The sequence below is a fragment of the Ursus americanus genome, chromosome 7 (genome assembly GCF_024610735.1).
Source record: "Ursus americanus isolate L20-20 chromosome 7, mUrsAme1.1.p, whole genome shotgun sequence".
NCBI lineage: Eukaryota > Metazoa > Chordata > Mammalia > Carnivora > Ursidae > Ursus > Ursus americanus.
In genome coordinates this window covers 23,878,554-23,901,775 of record NC_142133.1, presented here as the reverse complement: position 1 = coordinate 23,901,775, position 23,222 = coordinate 23,878,554, and the positions used below count along the sequence as shown (strand labels likewise).

The following is a 23,222-nucleotide window of genomic DNA, read 5'->3' as shown; positions in this document are numbered from 1 at the left end:
AGAATGAAGAACATGTGACGTTTCTCCCCGTTTGGACGGGAACCCTGCTAGTGGAAGCACCCACGCTAACACTCTGTCTACGCCCTATGTACTCTCTAAAACGATCTGCCACATTCTAACAAAGACACCAGCACAAATCCACGCACGTCCTCATCGTTTCTCCAACACTGTCCACTCAATTTCATCTCGCACAGACACCCTCACTCCTCGTGCCCGCTTGCCCAGATCCAAGCACTCCCTGGGACTCAAGCTCACAATACCCCTCTCTAGGCAGCCAACGCCGCCATGGCAGCCCACCAGCCGTCCCCCAGGCCCACAAAGGCCCACAGCACCTGGGGAGTTCCTTCTATTTGGTTCTTAATCACACACCCTCGCTGTCCCTTCCGTCCTCCCATGGGTGTGTGAACTCCCAGCATGAAAGGGCTGTGGCTTGTTTTTCTGCTCTACCTCACCCGGGGTGTATCACCATGCTGCACCCACACGAAACACACAATATTTGTTGAACAAACGTGCATGTATTATTCCCAATCACCCCCCATCTCCACACGGAACCGGGCAGAAATATACAAAGTGAGCGAGCCATGAACGGAATTTGGTTTTCTACTACCAGCCACACTCATGAGTCTTTTATCAACTCATGCTTTTCCTGTCATTTATGTTTGTTTTACTATGTTGTTGATCGACAGGACACACTCTGATTAGCCTTTAATTTGTTGTAATAAATCTCTATTATCCTTGGCATTGTTTAGAACTTGTAGCTGCCTGGTGAGTCGAGGTAACGATTTACAATGAAATTGCTGTAGATTTTGCCCTTCCCCTCACTTAATATTAACCTCCCGATTTCATTCAACAGCCTTACTCCAAACTAGTTCAAACCCCAGCTATAAATAGGATTAAAAAGAAGGGAGAAAAGGTCTTCACTCTGTCCAAAGGTTTCAGAAAAAGACCCCTGAAATCTGGTTAGACGGGACGTAACCTCACGTGAAGAGCCTGGTGCCACGGACTTGTTGGTTTCCTCTCTTTCTAGTTGATAGCCTTACTCTCCCATCTGGGGCAGAGACAGCAAAGAAACTTGAGAAAAATCCAGTCTACAGTAGAGTAGAAAATGAAATTCCTCGTTCTGACTTTCCAGAACACTATCCTATTAAGCAACATGAGAAAACACGTACGCGTCCAAACAGAATGCACATGATTCATACATGGCCAGTGCATTTGCAGGCTGCCCTCTGAGACCTGCCCGAGCAGAAGAGACCAGACTTGAGAACTGTACAAAGCCCAAGTCACCCCCACTATGGCCTCTTTAGCTCCTTGTTCACTGACGAGGCATTCAGACTCATCCGTGTGACCACCTCAAAGGGCATGGGGTCCATTCTGACAGCGCTAGAAGAATTTCCACAACGCTGACAAGGGCCTTACAAGGCACAATGAATGGTGCCGACAGCACATTAGCTCAATGGTCCTCATGTCGCGCCACGCACAGCGAAGTCCCCTCCTAAGCACAGCGGCCCTCTTGGATACCATCCTTACTGCTCTCGCTTAGGAGCCAGCCCAGCAAGACGGGTGCGGCAGCAGAGAGAGGAACCCCCAATCTAAGCTGGCCAGCCCCACAGGCTGATGGGTCATCTTTCTTCCTGTCCTGGAGAGAAAGGAGGCAAGAATCCGGTAGGAATACCTGGATTGCGATTTCTGGCTTCCACCAGGTCACACAGACCGTGCCTAAGTGAAACTCCGTTAACTCTTGAGAATTCTGTTCAACAGAATCTGGGTAAAACCAGATTTCCTACAATGGCAGGGATAAAAATCCCTAAGTGTACCGGACACCAGAAATTTATCTGCCATTGCATTGTTAAATCCGAACTCTGGACTACACGTTATTCCAAAAAAAGGTTCAGCAAAGATGCAGCGACACAATGTTCCAGCTGTTTCTTTAGGGAGAAAGACTGACCTTTGGTAAATATATTTATTTCCTGTTTTAAACGTCCAAATGATATTCTATGAAATGGTGTTAGAGGAGGATTATTTTACAGTCCACGCCTAACAGAAGTAAAAAGTTGGCAATTCAAAGTTTATTTTTAGGTCTTCTATATCTGGAAATTTTAAATTCTGCAACTATGGACTTACAGTTTCTCTATGGGAGCCCCTTACTTGAGGGAGCAATTATTTTGCCCACAGAAGTTGGTGGTGTGCTGAACAGCAAGAGAGTAGCCAAGTCAACTCAGTATATCCCAGTCACCAGCGAGGCAACTGTGCCATGATGCCTTTAATTTTTAAAGTTATTCATATTGGATTTGTGGGGACTCTAACAATCCAGGGGACCCCACGTGAACACCTGTGAGGTCATTTTCTCTAGCACTGTACTTATGGAACTGACTCTTTTCCAATTTTTTTTTCAAATTCTTTGGAGGATGGTTGACACACACGGAGAACATTAGTTTCAGGCGTACAGCACAGTGATTCAACTTCCCCGCGCATTATGCTCCGCTCCCCACAAGCTCGGCTGTCGTCCACCAACGCCACGGACTATTCCCTCTGCGGTGCCTTTTATTCCCGGGACGTACTCATTCCCTAACTGGAAGCCTGTATCCTTCCCTCCTCTTCACCCCTTGGGCCCGTCCTCCCCTCCCCGCCTTCCCTCCAGCAACCATCAGTTTGGTCTCTGCATTTATAGGTCTGGATTCTGGTTTTTGTTGGTTCGTTTGTTTTTAGATCCCACAATTTCATTCTCTCCTATTTGTCTCAGTCTGACTTCCTTCATTTCCATAGGTCTTCCACAGCGGCTGCCCCAATTTACATTCCCAACAACAGTGCACGAGGCTTCCCTTTCTCCCACATCCTTGCCATGCTTGCTAGTTCTTGTCTTTTTGATGCTAGCCATTCTGACAGGTGTGGGGGGCAGGGCGCTCTCTCGTCGTGGTTTGATTTGCAGCTGCCTGATGAGGGACGTAGAGCAGCTTCTCATGTGTCTTGACACCTTTTAAGAAGTTGGTGCATCACGCTATTTTTTAACTCCATGAAAGATTTTATTTTAAAGGGTTTTTAAACGTATTTTAAAAGACCTATCATTTCTACTCATGGTTAAAACAGAATTTGGCTAAAAGGTTTATAAAGTTGTTTCACTGCTTTAAAGTTTTAAATAAAGTTTAAATGCCGTAAGCCAATTTAGGGATGGTTATCTACGTATCACTTTAATAGATGGGTGAAATTCAATAAATACCTACAAATAAAAAAGTAACTAAATAAGCCTTGATAAGTATAATAGTACAGTCTAGCTCTCTTTAAAATGAATGCCTATTGTAGACATGGCTATGTAGGCTCTGGTGAGAATAAGGTTTCCATCAAACAGATTTACGTGCTCGGCCAATCAACCCCAAAGTGGGCAATTTTGAGACTACCAGGTCAAGCGAAAGAGATTAAGGGTGAAAACCACGTGGCACATAGTGTTAGGACTGAAGTATTGGTCTTCAGTTTCAGTGTTAAAGGGACACTATAAAAATAAACGGTTTTCAAGCCTGTTCTTCCAGATTTTGAAAAACTTGATGGTGCTCAACGGTTTCTCGTGACCATGACTATGCTGCGGGAGCTATTCGTGGCAAACCACCTGGATAATATTGATTTCTAGATCCCTTATTGGTTATAATGCTAAATGCACGCTCTTCTAAAGTACCTTCACATGTCAAATATGCAGCTAAATTCAGCCAGTTCCCCCCGAGGCTCCATGACCAGGACCATTCTGGTTGGTCCCCGGAACAAGGCCTGCCCATCGACATAAGACAGGTGCCCGTTAAGGGCGTGTGCTGCCAAACAGACCCTTTGAAATTCTTCATGGCCTTGACCCTCACACCGCCTTTGTCCGCTAGTTCGCGCTCTTACTCTACCGTTGACTCTTAGCTCACTTTCCCGGGAGCTGCATCTAATCCATCATCTGCAGATAAGACTAGCAACTCGCCTTGCAGGGTCTTACTGTTCCGTTTGGGTGAACTGGCACTTGCCGTCTAGGGAAAGGGAAGAGATGCTGAATTAATGAGCACGGTTAATTTGAATTCTCAAGAGCGGTTCAACAGACCAGGCTGCTTCGAACAGGAATCTGCAGCTCAGATATTCTGACCTTTTAAGTGCCATCAAAAGTGCAATCTACGTGTACTCTACTTCTGCCTATAGTAGCATAAATCAGAATAAACTGGCCTAATTAGTTTTGTTTGCAGCAAGCTGAGTCATTAAAAAACACAACTCCTTGAGAGCAGTTGGTTTTGCCATCTGGCCCATCCCCTTGCTCCTGGGCTCTCTCCCTTCTGTAGCGTACAGTCCAGAAGCTGACACTAGTCCAGACACGCAGCACTTTGGCTGTGAATGCAAGGGGATGTGTGAGGACAGGACTAAGGTCAGTCCATCTTCCCAAGAATATTTATCTGGAAGGAATATGGCCTCGAAGGGGGGGGAAGAGTCCACGTGGGAGGAAAAAGGGCAGTTAGGTTTTAGCCTGAGGCTAGGACCCAACTGCTCTTTCTACTGAGACCGCCTGCAGGAGCTGTGCAGAGCTGTGAGCCATGTACCCCATCGGGCCTAACCAGAGGCTCCGGAGCAACAGATAAGCGCTCACCTGCCAGACCACCAAGTCTCCTGAGCCAGAGTCTGTGGACGTTCATCTTGTCTCGTTCTTAACATTGCAGGGCTCTGGTTTTCAGGAATTTCCAACAGCACTAGAGGAAGAATGGTTCTCTATTCCGTTCAGGATCTTCACTATTAACATTACCCCTACTTCGAGTGGACTCAAAGTCTGTGGGATTAAAGGTCTTCCTTAGAAGATGCATTCCGTGCCCTGTGAGTCCGCTTGATTTCAGTCTTCTGCTCACTGGCAACTGGCCTTGGAGAATTCATTGAACTTCTTTGGAAGTCAATTTTCTCCTTCAAAACATTGAAAAGTTGAACTAGATAAAATACAGAGTACTTTACAGATTTAAATTCTAGGATTCTCTGGCTTCCTGAACTAAATACAACCACAGTGTCCGAATTTCATTCTCTTGGTCAGCATTAAGCGATCCATTCTCCATCGAATAAAACATACACAAGCGTGTATATGTGTGCATATATTTGCATGTAAATATTCATCACTAATTAGGTTTTTCTACTGGGAGGAACACACATACACCACACCCCCCACATGCAAGTCCCTCTCATATCTCTGAACCAACTAGCAATTACGGGCAGTCAGGGAGCAGCAGGCTGTGCACTCTCCAGACCAGCCTTCTCTCCTAAAAGCCAGAAGAGCCCTTAATAATCGGAAGGAAGGAGGCGCCAGGGTGGCTCAGTCGGTTAAGCGCCTGCCTTTGACTCAGATCGTGATCCCAGGGTCCTGGGATGGGAGCCTGCTTCTCTCCCCGCCCCTCCCCCCGCTTATGCGCCCTCTCTCGCGTGCTCTCTCAAATAAAGATCTTTAATGCAATAATGAACACACTGGACTAGAAAAGCCATCTCACCGAGGAAGCAGAGACCTTTGAGTTTGCGGCCAAAAGTAAAAACATTCTATCCCTCAACTCTATCAGCAGGCAAAAGTAGTGCTACAAGTATCTTGTCTGCAAGATTTTAGAATGTAAAGATTCACCACTTTCTTTTATGTACCTGAAGATGAAAGTGAAGGGGTATAAACAAAAAAGTCATTCAATAGAGTGAAATTCAATTTAATATTCTAGTAAATCCACATACAAGAACACTACAATGTGGGTATGTGCACGGAATACAAGTAACTGAGATCGCCAAACCCAACCCTCCTCCCTAACATACCCGGTCTTAAAGGGAAAGCCTACCGAAGGCCTACATACGGGTCTCAAGAAAAAAACCTGAAGTATTAGTGAAGTTTTCACTTAACTGGTAATTAAACACATGCCTCGTTTCAACCATGTCCAAGACCACATCCCAAGCCCTTCTGCACCTTTCCATTAGGATTCAGGTACAGAAGCTCTCAACTACGCACCTCCTTGTCAGGAGAGAACTGTAAGTGACCACCCAGCCATGTGCGAGCGACCCAGTCATGGTCTTTTAAGAAGCACAAACCAGCATTGCCTTCAGAAGGGCGATAATGGCCACCTGCTACTTCTCTGCCACTTTCTCGAACACCTCTTCTGCCTCTCCAAGATGCTCTCAGAAAGAGCAGCCACTCTTTATTGGCAACTCATGAACAGCACTCTAAAGAGGAGGCCATTTATGTCAGGGGCAGCAGCAACCCGAACCTCATTCTTCTGCAGACTAGAGACTTCTCCATTACAGCTGAGACTCCGTGCCTGTATTCTCAAGTGTCCCACGCTCCACCCCTGACACTGGATCTCACATTTCCTAGAACTCTTGAAAATCTGCTCTTTTCACAACATGAAATATTCTTAATTTCTTATTCAGTAGGCAAAATATTCTTTATTTCCTAGAATCAAATTCAAAATAACTTTTCAAATGTACACATTTTTTCCCATAAACATTATGTACCAAAATAGGATTAAGGGAAACTTGGTTGTGCCCAAGGACCCAAATGGCAAACATTTCTGAGTTCTTACATTACAGAAATAGCAGAGTTATCTTAAGTACAGTCAAGACCTAGAAAATAAGCCAAGAGAAGCCTTGAAAAGCCAAAGTACTTACTGACGCAGAACACACATGCACTAAAGCTCATGTGTTTTACTGCCAGAAGGACACTTTAAGGTCATTCACTCTGATTAAAAAAAACAATTCTAATCAATGTGGTTATCCACTTTCCCAAGGTATGACCAGCCAGTAGAAAGAACAGAATTTAGAAACAGCAATGAGAAAGAAAGTTAAAGTCAGGCTTGCTGAGGGCAGCAAGGAATACTGCTGGGGGCATGCTGGTGCTTGAAGTGACTGAAAGCCTATTATTTGAAAGTAAATACGGAGCAAGAAAATAATAGCATGTGGGGCCATCTGCTGTAAGGACTCCCAGTTCTATCTAACATAGGAGTCTGAGGCCTGTAAGCTTCAGAAGAGGCTAACATTTACGACGTTTGAGAGCCTAAGGTCATAAATTTGTCTGGAAAACTTACTCCATTAAGCATACACTGGCCCAACGGGGTTATACGGGTAAAACTTTACTATTTTTAAAACTTTGGCAAAGTTTATCTTCACGTTCTTTTTTCTGATCAGTGGAGCTTGACTAAATCCCTCACGGATGCCTCCAGATTAATCTATCATCACTGTGAGTAAATGTATATAGCCTTATAGCCCATCACTGTGTTTGTATTCCTTCTGAAAACGTAGCCAATCCAATGGCATACTCACCGTAACTTTGCACTTTCTCCTGCTTGGTTTTAAATTATTTTCATTAAGAAGATAAATGCGTCACTAATTCAATTTTTTCTGTTACACCTTCTGGCAATGAACCAAAAATACAACCATTTAATTGACTTCCATTGGGTCTAAAGAACATAACCACCATCAGCTGGAAGGGATTCTGGACTTCACAGCAACTGGCTTCCACGAGTGGGTCGATGCTGGATGCCAGATGCAGCTGAAACTGATTTGACTAAACAGAATCAAACTGAATGTTTGGCATTGTTCAGGTACAAATTTATTTATTAACAGAAATATATACACACATATATAGATTATAGATACAGATATAATCTCCTTTGGAAAAAGGAAAATGATGCCCTAGATTTAAAGAATTTTTATAGCTTTATTGTCAGTGGTGTTGAAAACCTTAAATTCTATTGGAAAATACCTTTCTAAGCCATCTAGGTTTTCCAGTGATATCTCACCTCTTAGATATTTAGCAATTTCTTAAACTATATTTCCAATATTAAGCTCTCTCTCATTAAGTCAAGACGAATTATGAAAAATGCACTATGGTTTGCACACACAAGTATAATAGGATAATTGATTCTATTTTTCAGAACTCTTCAACTGCTGTCCTATCGAAGTGTGTCTAAGGCTACCAGACTATCATACTGAAGCTGAAAGATCAAAAAACATCGTCTACGTCTTTAACCACCTACATGTCAGTTCACACAAGAGAAAACAACACTCGGAGGTCCTCAATTTAAATTGGTTCTGGTATTCTGTAACTTAAAAATTTTTCTCCCAAGAGACATTTAATTTCTATTGTCCAAATTCATTCATAAAAGGTTGTTCTGACATTTTCTAAGCAAAAGAAAAGACTTAGGAGAGCAATTACTCATGCTATAGCACACCACTGCTTCATGTACAGACAACCTTGCTGAGGAGAATTCCTGCTGGGCTTTTCCACACACAGGTTATCTTACCCCTCGTAGACAAGGTCATTTTGTGTTATCAGCGTTTTTCGTTCACTCATTAATAACCTCAACAGAGAATAAGAAGAAATCTGAAGACTCCGAGTAAAACTCAGGAGGTGGGCGATGGGAAGTGTAGTAACCCCGGTGAGAAATATTCGTTAGCATTACAGACGTTACAGGATCTACGTGCGCCATCAGCAGCCGCTATAAAGGGGTTGGAAATCCACGTACTTTCCTTTCAGTGTGCATGTGAAGGCCTTAAATAGTCCTGACCTACCCATAGGCCAGAGTCTCCCCCAACTTAACCTAAAAATCCCATCCACCAAAAACTCCAATTTTCAACCCATACCCCAGACGTGTTATCTGAGAATCTCGGGCGGGGGGGTGAGGGACGAAGCTTCACAGTACCTGCTGGGGACAGTCCTTCTCCGGCTCGGAATTCAACCAAAGGAAAGAGGTTAGCGTTCTTCCTCCCAAGCAGCCCGGACTCCTCACCACTTCCCGCGCGTCAAGCCGTCTTATACACCGCGCACGCGCCTAGGGCAATGGTTTTCACCTGGTCTGATCATGAGAATCACCTGCAGAGCTCTTTTGCGACGTACCCACGGCCAGACCAATTCAATACGCATCCGCGTGCGGGGCGCAGGCGCTCGTGATTATTCAGAGCTACCACGGTGATTGTAATCTGCAGCCAGGTTGAAAAACACTGCTTTCTCTAAAGCAGTGGTTTTGAATCCAGGGAAATGTTACCCATTCCCTACTCCCTGGAACCATTTGGCAATGTCTGGAGACATCTTCAATTGTCATAACTGGGGGTTGCTCGTGGGTAGAGCCCAGTATGCTGCTAAACCTCTTAAAATGCATAAGGCCACTCATTACAACAAAGAATTATCTGGTCCCAATGTGAATGGTGCCACTGTTGAGAAACCCTGCTCTAGAGAAAGAACAGGGGTGGGGGGAGACACAACTGTTCGGTCTCTGAAGATCCCCTCACAGAAGAAGGAAGGAAGCACTAAGAAGCTTTCAGGAGGAAGCCGAACACTCACAGCCCTGCCACTCCATCCAGCAAGGCCGGAGGTAGTTCCACATGGACCCTGTCTGACACGAATGAAGAGGTCCCTCCTGGGTGCTCTCACTGGCTAGGGTGATGCTGAAGGACAATGTGAAGCTGCTGGTCCCTGGGACACGCTCTAAGTCCGTAAAGTAAACAAGACCCACCAGCGTGGCTAAGGAATTTTTTTGGAAGGACGATAAACAACAGAGTAATGTCTCTGCTCATCATTCCTTCTCAGTTACTGATAACCAGCAATATGTGCCCCTAGAATGAAAATAAAACTACTTTTGTGACTTTTTCAACTGGATTCATAACACCCAGTGGGTGAACTACTCGTGTGGGCTCCTGCTTACCAGAATCACCTTTGCCCGGAAGGTCAACAACGCACAGCTACCGCTGGAAGAAGCCGAGTCCTCCACGACGCCCACAACCTGGGCTAAAAAGCCACCTGTTGAAAAGCACAGATCTGCCAGCTGGTATCTGGAAGCAAAACCCCTTGGTTTCACGATGGGAGAAAGTTGGACCCAACCTTGGATTTCCATGGCATCAGGTAAGCGAATCCCCCATTCTCAAGGCGGCTGTCTATTTGGGTCCATGTCTACAGAAAAGTGGCTATTCAACTGCTTAATTTACAAATCTGGTATACAGCAAGCGACTTGAATGCACAGACAAATGCCTTACTGTCTAGATGTAACTAGACATTAATTGCATCTACCTCCTCTTTGCACATGGAATTCTCTGCAAACTGAAACACAGGTGGATCATAACTTGTAAAAAAGCGAACGCACTCATGAGCATGTTATTCAACTTGGAGGGTTGGGTGGTTTGTTTTTTTTCTGTTTTGTCTTGGCTTTTGTTGTTTTTCAATCAGCTACTAATTTAAATATGGCTATATAGTCTTAGCTATTTTTAAGAAAAGAAAAATACTCAAAATTCACCTTTGTATCCAGTTGGGAATTAAGCTGTTTTAACCAAAAGAAACTCTTGGATGCCCCAGGTCATCAGCTGCTTCCTCCACTGGGCTTGTAACAAGATTTAAAGATGTCCAAGGCACAGTCAACTCAAACAGTAATTGTTTTCACTGATGTTCCCTCAGTGTGTATATGTGTGTCTTTTTGGAGGGAGCGTTACAAGTAGGACCATAGTCTGCCAATATGTGTTTCTTTTCAGTTTCATTCTGGCACAATGCAGACACACTTCCACCTGCTTTCACCTACTTTTTCTTCACTCGAAAACCTGCGAGTGCTCATGCAAAACACTCATTATCTCACACGAACTCCAAACGAAGGACTCTGTACATGACTCAGCAAATCTGCAGTTTGGGATTTATCTCTCTACTGGTTCCTACTTGTTTCTAGGCCAATGATTCAACCGAAGTGTGGGGGGATTAAAAATATGAAAAGTCATGTCTTACCATCCATATCAAAAATTAATTTGCAATGGCAGGATACATACAGGCCCACGTTTATAGGCTGATGATCCATAAACACCTCATGGTACCACTTCATTTTCCAATTAAGTATGGAAATAAAAAGGCAATGCATACGCGCTACAAATATACTTTGGTGAGGGTATCAACTGCCAGGAGATTTGTCACTTAATGAGAAAACCCGACGTAAACATAAGAATTAAATACAGTGTCAGTCTAAATAATGCATCTATGCTACACCAAACTTTTAATTAAATAAAATGGTTAAATTTTAAAAATCACTTGCCGAATCAAGAAGTCTATCTGAATCCAGGCAATAATAAGCCCTGATGTGATGTTATCCTCATCTAGAAATAGACCTTACTTTATGCAAGGTATTGCTTAAAAATCGCACTTGAAATCTCTTCTTGTCCATTAAGTCATGCCTTGATTCAACTAGAGGAGCTCTTTATTTAAAAGAGCACTTTGGGAAAGAAAAAAATTGTTTTGTATGTGAACTACCTGGCCCCTAAGTAATTGGGGGGGGGGGGTTCCAGATACAAAGTTTCCCTAAAACAGTACACATACTTACTTCTCATGCTCATTAAAAAGTAATCGAGAAATGGAAAAGTCATTAACTTGAACTTTCCCGTTAACCCATTACTCCCCGAAGACAAGCTTCATGGCTAGTGACTCACCTCATCACGGTAAGACAACTAAAGTATCTTTTTAAATGACTTTCATCTCTTGTGGGAAGTGCACAGCCAAGGCTGCCCACCGCCACCAGGGCAGCTTCTGGGCCAGTCCTGGAAACAGTGAGTGAGGGTGCAATTAATGTAGTAAAAGCCCCAGCCAGCCAGGAGGCCTCAGCACATGGTGACTTGGCTTCTCCCACCTTCACTTCCCAACCCAACCCAGAAAGCAGCAGCATCCTGTCTTCCCTACCCTTTCCAATTCCATCTGCGCATAAAAGAGTATTGGCTGCATTAGAGCCAAGCTTCAGGAGTCAATTTTCAGCACTAGGAGAAAAGGATTAGGATGAAATGGGATCCAACAGGTAAATCCCCAGGTACAATATTGAAAATTTACCCCTTCATGTCACTGCTCACACTGGCCGCCTCCACCACTGCTCAGAGCTGACTGCACATAGACTCCGTAGCAGTTTTCAAACAAAGAGGAAAACCTCAGGTATTTTGGATGAAAAAACCCCACAGTTTATAAAACCAAACGTTTTCTTTCTAACTCAACCATAAGCAACATGAAAGGGTTGGGAGGGGGTTTTGTTTGTTTGTTTTAAGAAGTGATTTTTTTTTCCTCTCTGAAGTTCAAAGTGGTTTTAGAACCAAGATGCAGGAAATCAAACCCCTTCCAAAAGGTTTAGGGTCCGGTTTAGAGCCGTCTCAGCAAATGCAGTGGCTATCACACTTCGGAAACCAAAGGAGCGTCCAAATACATCTGTACATTTTCAAAAGGAACATTCAAACAATGGGGACGGCTGTCTCACAGTGTAAAAAAAGCATGCTATTCAAAGTATGTTTAAGGGAGTCTGGGAGAGGGTGGTGGGTTTTGAGAGAGTATGGAAGGAAATCATTTGATGTGCTTCTCCTACAAAGGGAAGTCCCCCAACCCCCAACACATGGACAAAATCCTCGAAGTGAAGTAAGGCATATCGACAGGCATTCAGGGAACATGGCATCATCGGGCTTGTTGACGGACAGATTTCTTTTCCACTGTTACTGTTTTTTCATAATAAACATTCATTTCTTTATGCACATAAGCTGTTAACCTGGATTCAAAAACCTTTTGGTCAGCCGTTGGATGAGAACCCCAGTAGGACACTGCACACAACTAGGAAAACACTCAAGTTCAAGAGGGGAAAACCTGAGCTTGGTTCTCTTTTTACCTTCAATCCCCACTCACCTCACCCTGACCACTCAGAGTCCCATGGAATTACTGTTCCTGTCCTTCCCCTAACTCCTCATCACCTCTTCACCAGGCTTACTTGACTGAGAACTGTACAAACTTAAACAAATCCAGGGGAAGAAACACATGGAGCCTTGGAAGCACACGTTTGCTCCTCTCCCCAACCCACCCCCTATCCAGCGCCTGCACTCGCTAATGTGGCTGGAAAGCCCTTCGAGGTTCATAACTCTCTAGTGAGGTGCCCCAGCCAAAGTGGTTCCCCCGCACGTACTGACCCACCGTTCATGCCACTGTAGACACTCCGGTGATGGGGTGACGCGTCCTCCTGCGCCTGCCTTCGGAGGGTACCCTCCCTGCTGCCTCCGCCGCTGCCTCCGCCTCCTCCGCCCACATGTTTGTGATCGGGGCTCCCCCCAAAATGTTGTTTGAGGTGCTCAGGACTGGTGCCCCTGGCTCTGGGTAGATGCTCCAGGCTCCCACCAAGGGCGTGTTTCTGCAGATGCTCGGGGCTCCCTCCACTGTGCCTGGCGTGTTCAGGGCTGCCCCCAGGCCTGTGCTTCTGAAAGTGCTCGGGGCTCCCGCTCAGCACGTGTTTGGGCAGCGTTTCGGGGCTGCTCCCGGGGTGCGGGTGCCTCTGCTGCTCAGGGCTGCCCTTGCACAAGGGTTTGTGGTGCTCGGGGCTGGGTCCTTTGAGTGCTTTTGGGTGATCTGGGGTCCCGGAGGCTCTGGGTTTCTGTAGATGCTCGGGGCTGGTGCTCCGGTGCTTGGCGTGCTCCGGGCTGCCCTCGGCCCGGGGCTTCTGCAGGTGCTCCGGGCTGCCACCGCTCGCATGGTGCTTGTGGTGGTCCGGGCTGTCGGTGCTGCCCGTGCTGGAGGTGCTGCTGCCGTCGCCCACGTCCCGCACGTAGGGCGCCGTGGAGGCGGTGAGCTGGCACAGGCTGGCCTGGCTGTCGATGGAGCAGCGGCTGCCCGCGCAGCCTGCGCCCTTCTCCTCGTCCAGCAGCACGCAGAGCTCCTTGAGCTCCATGTTCTCCTTCACCACCTCCTCCTGCTTCACCTCCAGCTCCTTCAGCTTCTGCAGGTATAAGGCCACCTCCTTGTGCATCACACCAGCCGTGTAGCGGCCCAGTCTCTGCCACTCCCGGGACACCCGCTTGCCTTTCTGCCGGTCATCATCCAGGAAGCAGCAGAGGTCCCTCAGCTCCTGGTTGTCCTCCTGGAGTTTCTGGTTGATATCCTGAAAAGAGAGAGAGAACCATTCAAGGGAGGTACACAGTTGAGGCGTCATCAGGCTCAGACCTCCTGGGAGGGAGGCGGGAATCGGTGAATTCTCTGTGATGTGAGGGGAGGAGGTGGCAGCTGAGAGGAAGCTGCTGATCGTCATGAAAATAACAATAATGGGTATTGGTTCTGCTCCCTGCCCACTGCTTTACTTGGATTATCTCATCAGATTGGGCGATAATGATATTATGGCTCTTTTACAGAGGGGGACCCGGACCGCAGAAAGCTGCACTCGCCCAAGACCATCCGGCCAGTATCTAGGGGGCAGCCGGTTAATTGACAAGGAACCACTAAAAAACCAAGGATCCCCTGCCCCACCTTCCAGGAAGAAAATGGCTGCTTGGGACCTGAGAAATGCTGACTAGCTCTGAGGCAACAGGCCTGCCATCAGCACAAACACAAGCACCGTCCGGTATTCAGCCCTTGACCCGGGACCAACAGCCAGGTTCCCAGAGGGGACAACTGCCCTCCAGTGGCATTTCCGTCCGGCACATCTAAGCCCTACTGGCTGTACCCCCTGCGCATCTCCCAGGCATCCCACGAAACACGAGCAACGCCAAGCTCTTGTGTGATCTTCAAAGGCCCCTCCCCAAACGGCCCCTCAGCAAATACCGCCTCCACCCACCCTGCTGCCCTCCCTAAGAGCCTGTGGTTACGGCTGGCTTCTCCTCCCTCACCTCTCACTCCTGAACCAAACAGGCATTCTGAACCCTACCTCGGAGATTTATCTCATCCTGTCCCTCCCATGCTTAGCAGCACCTCACTGCCCTTAGGATAAAGTGCAAAATCCTTCAAGTCTCCCAAGACCCCCAAGCCCCTTAACTTGGCCTATTTCTCCCGCATGAATGGTGGTCTACTCACTCATTCACAAGTACTTAGTAAGCATCTATTATGTGCCGGGTACCAGTTCAGGTGCTAGGGATGGATCAGTGGACACAGCAAACACCTTGACATCCTACAGCTTTCACTCTAGCGGGAAAAACTGGCAAAAGGTGAGTATAGAGCACAGTATGCCATGTCGTGAAAAGTGCGGGGAAGAAAACTAAAGTAGGCTAAAAAAATACTATATTTTTAAGAGAAAGCACCTCACTGAGAAGGAAAGCATTTGAGCAAAGACCTGGGTGAAATGAAGGAGCAAACATTTGAGGGAAGAGGATCCCAGGCAGAGAGAAGGGCAAGTATTTGCCCTGAGACAAATATGGCTGACGCTGCAGTGAGGCCAGCGTGCCTGCAGCACACGGTGAGCACGGAGAGCAGAGCTGGGAGAGGAGGTGGGAGAGATGAGACTGAGAGGGTGGGTGTCAGGGCTGGGTAACGTTGGGCCTTGGCAGCCATGGGAAGGACTCTGGATTGTTGGCGAGCTGAGGATAGAGGGGTGACACAATAGGTTCATTTTGTAAAGAATCACCATCGTTCAGTGTGGAAAACAGACCAGAGGAGGGGGGCGGTAGATAGAAGAAAGGGAGACAAGATAAGGTGGAAGCCTGGAGAGATAGCCTAGGAGGCCACCGGGCTAGTCCAGGTAGAGGGAGAGGATAGTGGCTTACACAGATGGCAGCAGTGGAGAAGGTGCGACCTAACCCCCGACCCCCAACTGAGCCCCGCCGAATGAGCCCCACCAACACTGGCCCGGTTTCAGGGCCCAAGGAACAAGCCCTTCCCGTCTTTCACTTGGAATGCATTCCCCTAACCCTCTATACAACCTAAAGGCCTCACTTTATAAGTCACTTCCCCAGAAGCCGTCCCTGACCACTACCCCCCATCTAAAGGGGGTCGCCTTATACACTCTACCGTTACCCCTTTGATTTCCCCTCTGTGGCACTTATTACAATCATATCCGGTTGAATGTGGCTATTAGAACTCACCAAACTCTGGTCCTGAGAATGGAGACCCCACCTATTCTGTCCACCTCTGTGTGTCCAGAACACAGCACCCCCACTGTAGACACCTGAACCAAGGAACTTTGAAAATGCATTGTGAGGTCCCCCTTTATTCTCCAGTCACACCTAGAATAAAGGGGCCGTTTCTTGAAGCACCTTGGTTTGGTGGCGATGAACCAGGGGCAGTTACAGGGCTGCTACCTAAGATTTCCCCTGCTTTTCCGAAGCCGACTCTTGTGACTCGGTCATCCAGCCCAGAACTGGAAGCACTCAGGGGAGACTTAACTCCCTTAACCTCAGATGCATTCTAACACTTTGCCTGATACTGGTGAGAAAATAAACTATAAAATATCTGCCAGCCACACCCTGTACCCCTGACGGTGCTGAGGCCTAAGATGGGAGTCATCCTGAGGAAGAAGAGAATCTCGTGCAGCGTGGTTTTAACTCCAGTTCTAATTCCTGGCATCCTGACTATTCTGTTTCCTTGTTGGATGCCCCCCTCTTCCTTCTCATTATCACTTTCTGACCTCAGGCCTGGCCATTTCCGAACACCTCCCACCTGGCCTCCCTGCCTTGGTCCGCCCCATCCTCTATCTTTCCTCGCCCACCCAAGCCAAGCTCTCCATGGCCAGACTGATCTTCAGAATCACTCCCTGAATGTTCTCTCTCTCCGGCATAAGCCCCGTCATCTCCCCTTTACCAGGAAGATGAATAAACCCTTTGGCCAAGCCAGGAAGGCTTTCTCCTGACTCTCCACCTTTAGCTCTCCCTTTGTCAGCTAATTATGAACCCGGAATGTATCTAGCTTCCCAAGTAGAAAATACTGTCCTCTTCCCCATATGAACTTACCTAAGGGGAGAGACTCCTCTGAGAAGTGTCCCCTAGCCCTAGAACAGCTGCTGGCCTGTGGCGGCGACAACCACAAACGAATGAATGAAGTAACCTCCCCACTCACCGCTTAATGCCTCTAAGAGACACTAGTTGGAGCCCTCATCGGGCATCTTTTTTTTTTTCTTTTCAATGTAGATATCTTAGCTTCTGGGGGGCAGAGTCCATTCTAAAGTCTTTCTTTGTGTAGCTGACTCTCCCAGGTGGCGCCTTGTATACAGTAAACAATATGTGTTTATGGACTGACCAACGCTTCTAGGCCCATGGCCAAAACACGGTACGGCTCTACTTACTGCGAAAGCATTTCTTATTACTGTCTCAATAGTGCCCTGTGAGGTTGGAGTCTATGTCATAAGAGAATAAATGATCTGTTGACACGGATGCTTCAAGGGAAATCAGAAGTTGTGGAGACTCTGAGAAAATAACATTAAAATAATTCATCTTTCTAAGCTTCAAAAATTATTCTACATTTAGTTTAATCCTGGCATTTCATAGAAAGTTCAAGTCATAGTCTTCTCCATCTAAATGAACTTCCGTCTGAAAATGCTTCCTTTTGACTGTCCCGCAGCTATTCCTGATTTCTTCACAACTGGGAGAGAAGTAGGAGCGGTGCTACCCTGGGGCTTCATGGAGTTAAAGCCTTTCCAAATGGAGGGAAGCATATACTTCCCAGAATTCCAGCTGGGGTAGAAGCGGTAATGGCCCACTTAGCTTTCTTTATCACCACGCCTTCTTCTAAGAGTAAATAATATCCTTGGGGAGACGATTCTGAGTTATTTCCTTTCCCTTCTGTGTGGAACAGCTAAGCAACTGATTTGATAATCACCTTATAAGCCAGCTTCTTCAAATCTGCCACATTATGATTTGGGCTTTCTTTTTCAAAACATTAAGTGTCTTTTAACTTTGCCACTGGCCACCAGATGTTATCCATCTGTCTAAAGTGGACTTTTAAAAGACTGAAGCCACCTCATAGCGTACCACTCAAAATTTCATACACAAGACTCTCAAGTACTGTATCTGTGGTTACAGAATTGTTCTATTTTGTAATTTTTCTTCATTGCAGAGAGGGGGATTGGTGTGTTGGGGAGCAGAGAGGAACATTAATGTGATGCATAACAAGTCTACAGATTCAGTTCCCCCAAATCTGCCCCCGTCTCCTGAAATCCCAGGTCAGAGCAACCCGAGCATTGGTGTATGCTAGCAGTGCACAGACATGGTTCTCAGAATCCAACTCCTTATAACGTCAGAACCAGAATCCCCTTTGTCCACCCTTGCGGGATCACACATTCTAACCAGAGAATGTCAACGAGCTGAAAGAAAAGAAAGTCAGCCTATTTTAAACATTGTATATCTGTGTGACCTTGAGAGAGCTATTTAACCTCATCTATGTATCATTTAATCCCCATCAAACCTCTTACAGAATTCGCATTCCCATTTAGCAGATGAGAACACTGAGGCTCAGAGAGGTTAACAGCTTGCCCATGCTGCCCAAATCGTCACACTCCAAATCCTTTATCTCTTCGCTGCCCCACACTGCTCTACCTCTGAAATGTTTAAACACAGAGAAGTCAGCCGGTGCGTGGACTCAGTCACAGGCCCTTCAAAGGAAAGACCTGGCACTCTTATCTCCCCATCTCTAAAGTTGCAGTACCACCTAGTAGCCTTGAAAATATTTATTGCAATTTCAAAAGCAGATGACAGAAAGAAACATAAAAAAGAGAAGTGTTGTGGCCTTCATAACCCTAAATTTACAGTCCTCAACTGGAAGTCCCAAACCATCAGAGCCAAAAACAAAACCAAAAATCCGTCCTTCTAGTTAAGCCAAAATACATCAGCATACCTATCATTTACTCAGTCAACCACATTAATGGATCACGAGGGTGTCCAGGGATGTTCTGAGCTAAGACGATGGATAGAAGGGAGAAGAAGGCTGGCCTCAGCAGGGCTTCACTACAGCCCCTCAGGGGTGGGCCAGAGGCCTTGGGGGCTACGATGTTGTAACTGACCAGGGATGACGGAAAGGAGGAGTAGAGGCTGCATCAGAAAGTATTCAGAAAGCCCCACCTTTCTGAACTTGATAAGGAGGCGGACAGGAAAGTCTTTTTAGGCCAGGTCATGACTCCAGACCAGCAGGAGACTCTCCTACTTGGGGTGAAGCTACTAGAAAGAAGCCCAGGCTCCCCCACCACTCACACACAGCTCCTGTCAACACACACACACGCACGCACGCACGCACAGGCAATCCACACAACCCAAGAGAGCCTTCAAGTATTTCTGAACTATTATGTCAATGCTCCATACTATTAAAATCCTTAGGATATTGATTACTTAATTAAAACTCTTCCAAGTTACATTATAGTTCAAACCACGGAAGATTAAATTGGAGGGTTATGAACTATACCTTTGTCCAGGTTTGCCTAAGAAACCCAATCCTGGAGGTGCACACCTATACATTTCCTCGGCCTCTCCTGATGACAAAGTCTACCATTGTTTTGTAGTTGAGTCCAGCATTACAGCTTCTCCTACATTATTCTAACCTATTGTTGCAACCCCCCAGGAGATGCTTATTATCATTTGCATTTTATTGATGAGTAAAATGAGGTTCTGATAAATTAATTACCCAAGCTCACCCTCCTGGCAAATGAGGATTCTAGATGCAAACCCACCTCTGAGAGGATCTTCTCACTACACTAGCCTGTCTCTAATTCCCCAAGAGTCTGGTACTTAATAAATACTCCATTATTAATGAATTAAACCAAAGGAGAGTGGAAGCCTTGGGATTTTTCTGACTGTGGGATCTTTCTAACTGCACCCACTCTAGGAACTGGATGACAGTGAGTTGAGGCCCCGCGGAAGGCCATCTTCACCTGCACTAGGCCCAGCAAGGTGAGCATCTGGCCTTCGGCCCCTCCAGGCCTCTTTGCCCCAGAATCCCAGAGCTGGAGCGCTGAGGCAATTAAGAAAGTGTCTACAGCCCGAGAAGTGGGGTGGGAGTGGAAGGGGACAAGAACAGCGTGTGCCTGCAGGAATTTGCTCCCTGATGTCCCTGCAGTGTTTTCGTTTGTGTCTGGCTTCCTATAAACAAAAGCAGAACAATGAGAGGAAGGAATAGCAGCAGGCACCGCGCAAGCAGTGAGGGGAGGAAGTTTGCGGTGCGCACTGGCAGGGCGGATCCCGCCCCGGCTCCCACCGCCCCGCTGGCAGGCACACCGCGGTCATAATCCGAGCTCTCCAAGGAGAAAAGAAGTTGATGGGGTTTTGGTTTTCTTCTTTTCTTTCTTTTTAATTTTTTTCTTTTCTTTTTTTCTAATAGCAAAGAGGGAAGGCTGGTTCAAAAAGCAAAGCATCATCGGCTGACACTTGGGGTGGTGCCTTTCAAATCCCCTAGCCCCCCTCAATGGTAGATGAAATTATAATCAAACTGGGGGTGAATGGGGAAAGGGGGTCAAGGAACCCCAGATGACGCCATCTGAACTGGAGAGAAGGAAAGCACAGGGGCAGGTAGAAAATGTGAAGGCAGAGCTTAAGCTCCTCTGCACTGGGCGACATGCGCCAGCTCCGAAGGTGGCGCCCGCGACTTCTCCCTAGGCACCCCGCCAGCCCTTCTCCCAGGCATTGGCGCCCTTTCCTCGGATCTGCTGGAGAAGTCGTGGCTCCAGCGCATCCGTATCTCTGATCTCCAAAGACGAAGATGCCCTGGACTCGCTCCCTCACTCACCCTTTCCCCTGCCTGTAACCCGGCTCCCCAAACCCCTGATTTTCCAGGCTTCCTAGGAAAATTAAGGTTCTGCATGCCCATCACCTCCGTCCCTACTTTTCAGCATCCTCGGCTCCCGCTCCTCCGGCCACAGAAGACCCCGAGTGAGAGCTCCACACTGCCTCGCCCCAAATAGGGAAGAGGAGACCAATCGCTTCCAAAGTTCCGAAAAGTTTCCAAAGGGCTGGGGACGGGGAGCAGGGGGTGCTGACCGGGAGAATGGGGAGGATCACCTGTTGACGGAGGGAGGGAAAGTTTGCCTGGCCCCACCTCCCCGGGGCTCCCCGCTCCCCGCCCGGCCCTGAGCTCACCTTGAGCCCGCGGATCTCGCCGAGGTGCAGCTGCAGGCGGCGGTTCACCTCGCGGATGAGGTTGCTGTGGTCCAGCATCGCGCTCACCTTCTCGGCCTCTGCGCGCCGCAGGCTGCGGATGAGCTCCTCCTTGCTCCACTGCAGCAGCTCCTCGTCCGACACTTTGGACAGGTCCTCCACGGCGGCGGCGGCGGACGGGCCGGCAGAGGCTGAGGGACAACTTTCCGCCGCCGCCGCCGCCGCCGTGCCTCCGGCCGCCTTCGACATGATATCCGCGCTGTGGCAGGTGCGAGTGGGTGGAAGAGGCAAAGCGACTCCCGAAGGCGCGGGCGCAGCGGGGCCGCCTCCGCCCACACCCCTGTGCGCTCGGGCGAGTCAGCTGCACCGCCCGGCGGCCGCTGGGTTGGGGCGGCAGGGGTCGCGCTGGGCGGCCATCCTACCTCGCCATCCCCGCGCGCGCGCCCGCGCACCCCCAGGGCCGGGCAGTCACCCGCGCGCTGCTACCGAGACGCGTCCCAACTCGGCGCAAGTCCATGGTGAGGGGCGCTGGGGAGCGGGCGCCGCCGCGGGAAAACCTCGGGGAGCGGCGGGGGCGCCCGGGGGCCGCGCCCCGGTTCCCCTGCCCTCTCCTCTGCTCCGATTCGAGACCGTCGCCCCCCACACTCTCGCACACACGCACACACCGTGCACTTTCCTCCCCCTCGCCCAGCTGCAGCCCGGGCTTCACTGCGCTCCTGGGCGAGCTAGGGCGCGCCGGGCTCCGCGGCGCCTCCGGCTTTGCTCGAGCGACGCCGCCGCCGCTGCCCGAGGGCTCAGCGCGGCCCGCCTGCTGCGCTCCTCCCGCCGCCTTCGCTGCGCCCGCCGCCGCTCCTAGGCTGCTCCTGGAAGCCTGCGATTTGCAAAGCCGGAGCCACGCCGAGGAGGGGTAGAGGGTGGAGGGGTAAAGGCAGGACCGGCAGGAGGAGGAGCCTGCAGCCGGGGCCGTCCGCAGCCGGCCGCACCTCCCGCGCGGACCGGACGCAACTGCCGCTAGATCGCCTCCCGGGCTCCCGAGGCGCGCTCCCCGCTATCCCGCCGGGGAAGGCCGGGGGCGCGGCTCCTCCAGCGCCAGGGCGCGGGTGGGGCGGCAAGGGGGAGAAGCATGAGAAGCTGTGCGGCCCGGGTTCTGGCAGGCTCTCGCGCGCCACCATGTGGCGAAAGGAGCTCCTTCCTCCGCCCCCTGCGCGCTAGGCTTGTCACCCTGCGGGGGGAACAACGGGCGACCAAAATGAGAGACACTTGGTAATTGCAGGGATCGGAGGTCAGGGCAGATAGCTAGATAGATAGATAGGAGGACCTGGGGGATAACCGTCGGCTTCTGCTTTGCAGAATGGGAGAAAAGGTCAATGGCCAAAAAAAAGTGTTGGGGGGGGGGTAGGTGGGGTGGGAAAGGAACCTTTAAGAAAATCCCAGCGTTCTGAAAAGAGGAAAGAAAGGCTTCGCTTCGGGGCACTACTCTTTAGGGACCACCTACCTCCCCACCCCCAGGCCTTTGTCTTTTTAAAAAATCCTCTGCTTTGTGAGAAGCTTCAGGGGACGGTATTGGATCTCTTAAAGTTTTATTTGAAAAACATCAAGGACTTAAGGGGAAAATAAAATACCTTCACCTTCAGGTTCCCCCAGGCCTGGATTTTTAAGGTCAGCACAGTCACTTCCCCTCGGAGCGGAGGACAGCCCCTTAAGCAGCCAGAACTGCCTGCCAGAGAGATTTCCGTTTTCCTCCTGCGGAAGGCAGTCAGTTCTTACTGGGTTGGCGTTTTGTGATGGTAATTTCTGGAAGTGGGTATTCCCAGTCCCTGAGTCCTATCTTTGGGCTGCAGAATTCCCTTTCCCACCTCCCCAGTTTTACCCTCCTGTTGCATGGAATCAAACCTGAGCTGAAAACATCTGTTTTTTTGCCTGAAGAAGTAGATGCACTTGTCCTGGGCATGTCATTTCGATGAATACTCACTGTCCTCTCCAGGATGGAGACAGAGCGAGAAAACCGCAGGAACTTGCCCCTGCAGGACTTTGGGAAGCCAGGGTGCAGAGGTAGGATGAGTCTCTGAATCAGAGCCCCTTCACCAGCAGGTAACTGTATGTCCCCTGATAAGGCTGCCACCTTTTAACAGACAATCAGATGGGGACTTCTGAGACCTAGTTTCTTTAGAGCAAGGAAAGGGGGTGCAACCCTCTGACCTAGACAGCCTTAAAGTTCTCCTCAGCTTGACTGTAAACTTCAGACAGGATTCTTCCTGACTGTAGGTCCCTGACCTCTCTTTTCTTAGAGCACTTCCTTTAGAGAACTTGGAACTGTGAATTCTTTCTCTGCTGCCTTGAGTTGTAAATCACCTCCTAGCTTCTCACCAGTTTCACCACCTAGGAATGCCCCGGCTCCAGGACCTGGGAGTCATCCCTTGGAAATGCAATTATCAAGGAAGATAGCTCCCCAA

At 48.5% G+C, this 23,222-nt stretch overlaps 1 protein-coding gene across 3 annotated transcripts in view; it reads right to left on the bottom strand.

The window, feature by feature from the left end:
* Positions 1-23,222, bottom strand: part of CCDC85A (coiled-coil domain containing 85A) — a 641,780-nt gene that overhangs the window by 170,113 nt on the left and 448,445 nt on the right. The window contains exons 16-18 of one of the 3 annotated variants that reach the window (XM_087863416.1): positions 22,742-22,891; positions 20,752-22,512; positions 12,914-13,871 (exon numbers count right to left, since the gene is read on the bottom strand). In XM_087863416.1, the coding sequence (XP_087719542.1) occupies positions 12,914-13,871; positions 20,752-21,018 (1,225 nt within the window). In that variant the 5' untranslated portion in view covers positions 21,019-22,512; positions 22,742-22,891. Of the gene's footprint in view, positions 1-12,913; positions 13,872-20,751; positions 22,513-22,741; positions 22,892-23,222 lie in introns of those variants that run through there. The other 2 variants (XM_045788017.2, XM_045788016.2) reach the window with 2 other exon arrangements.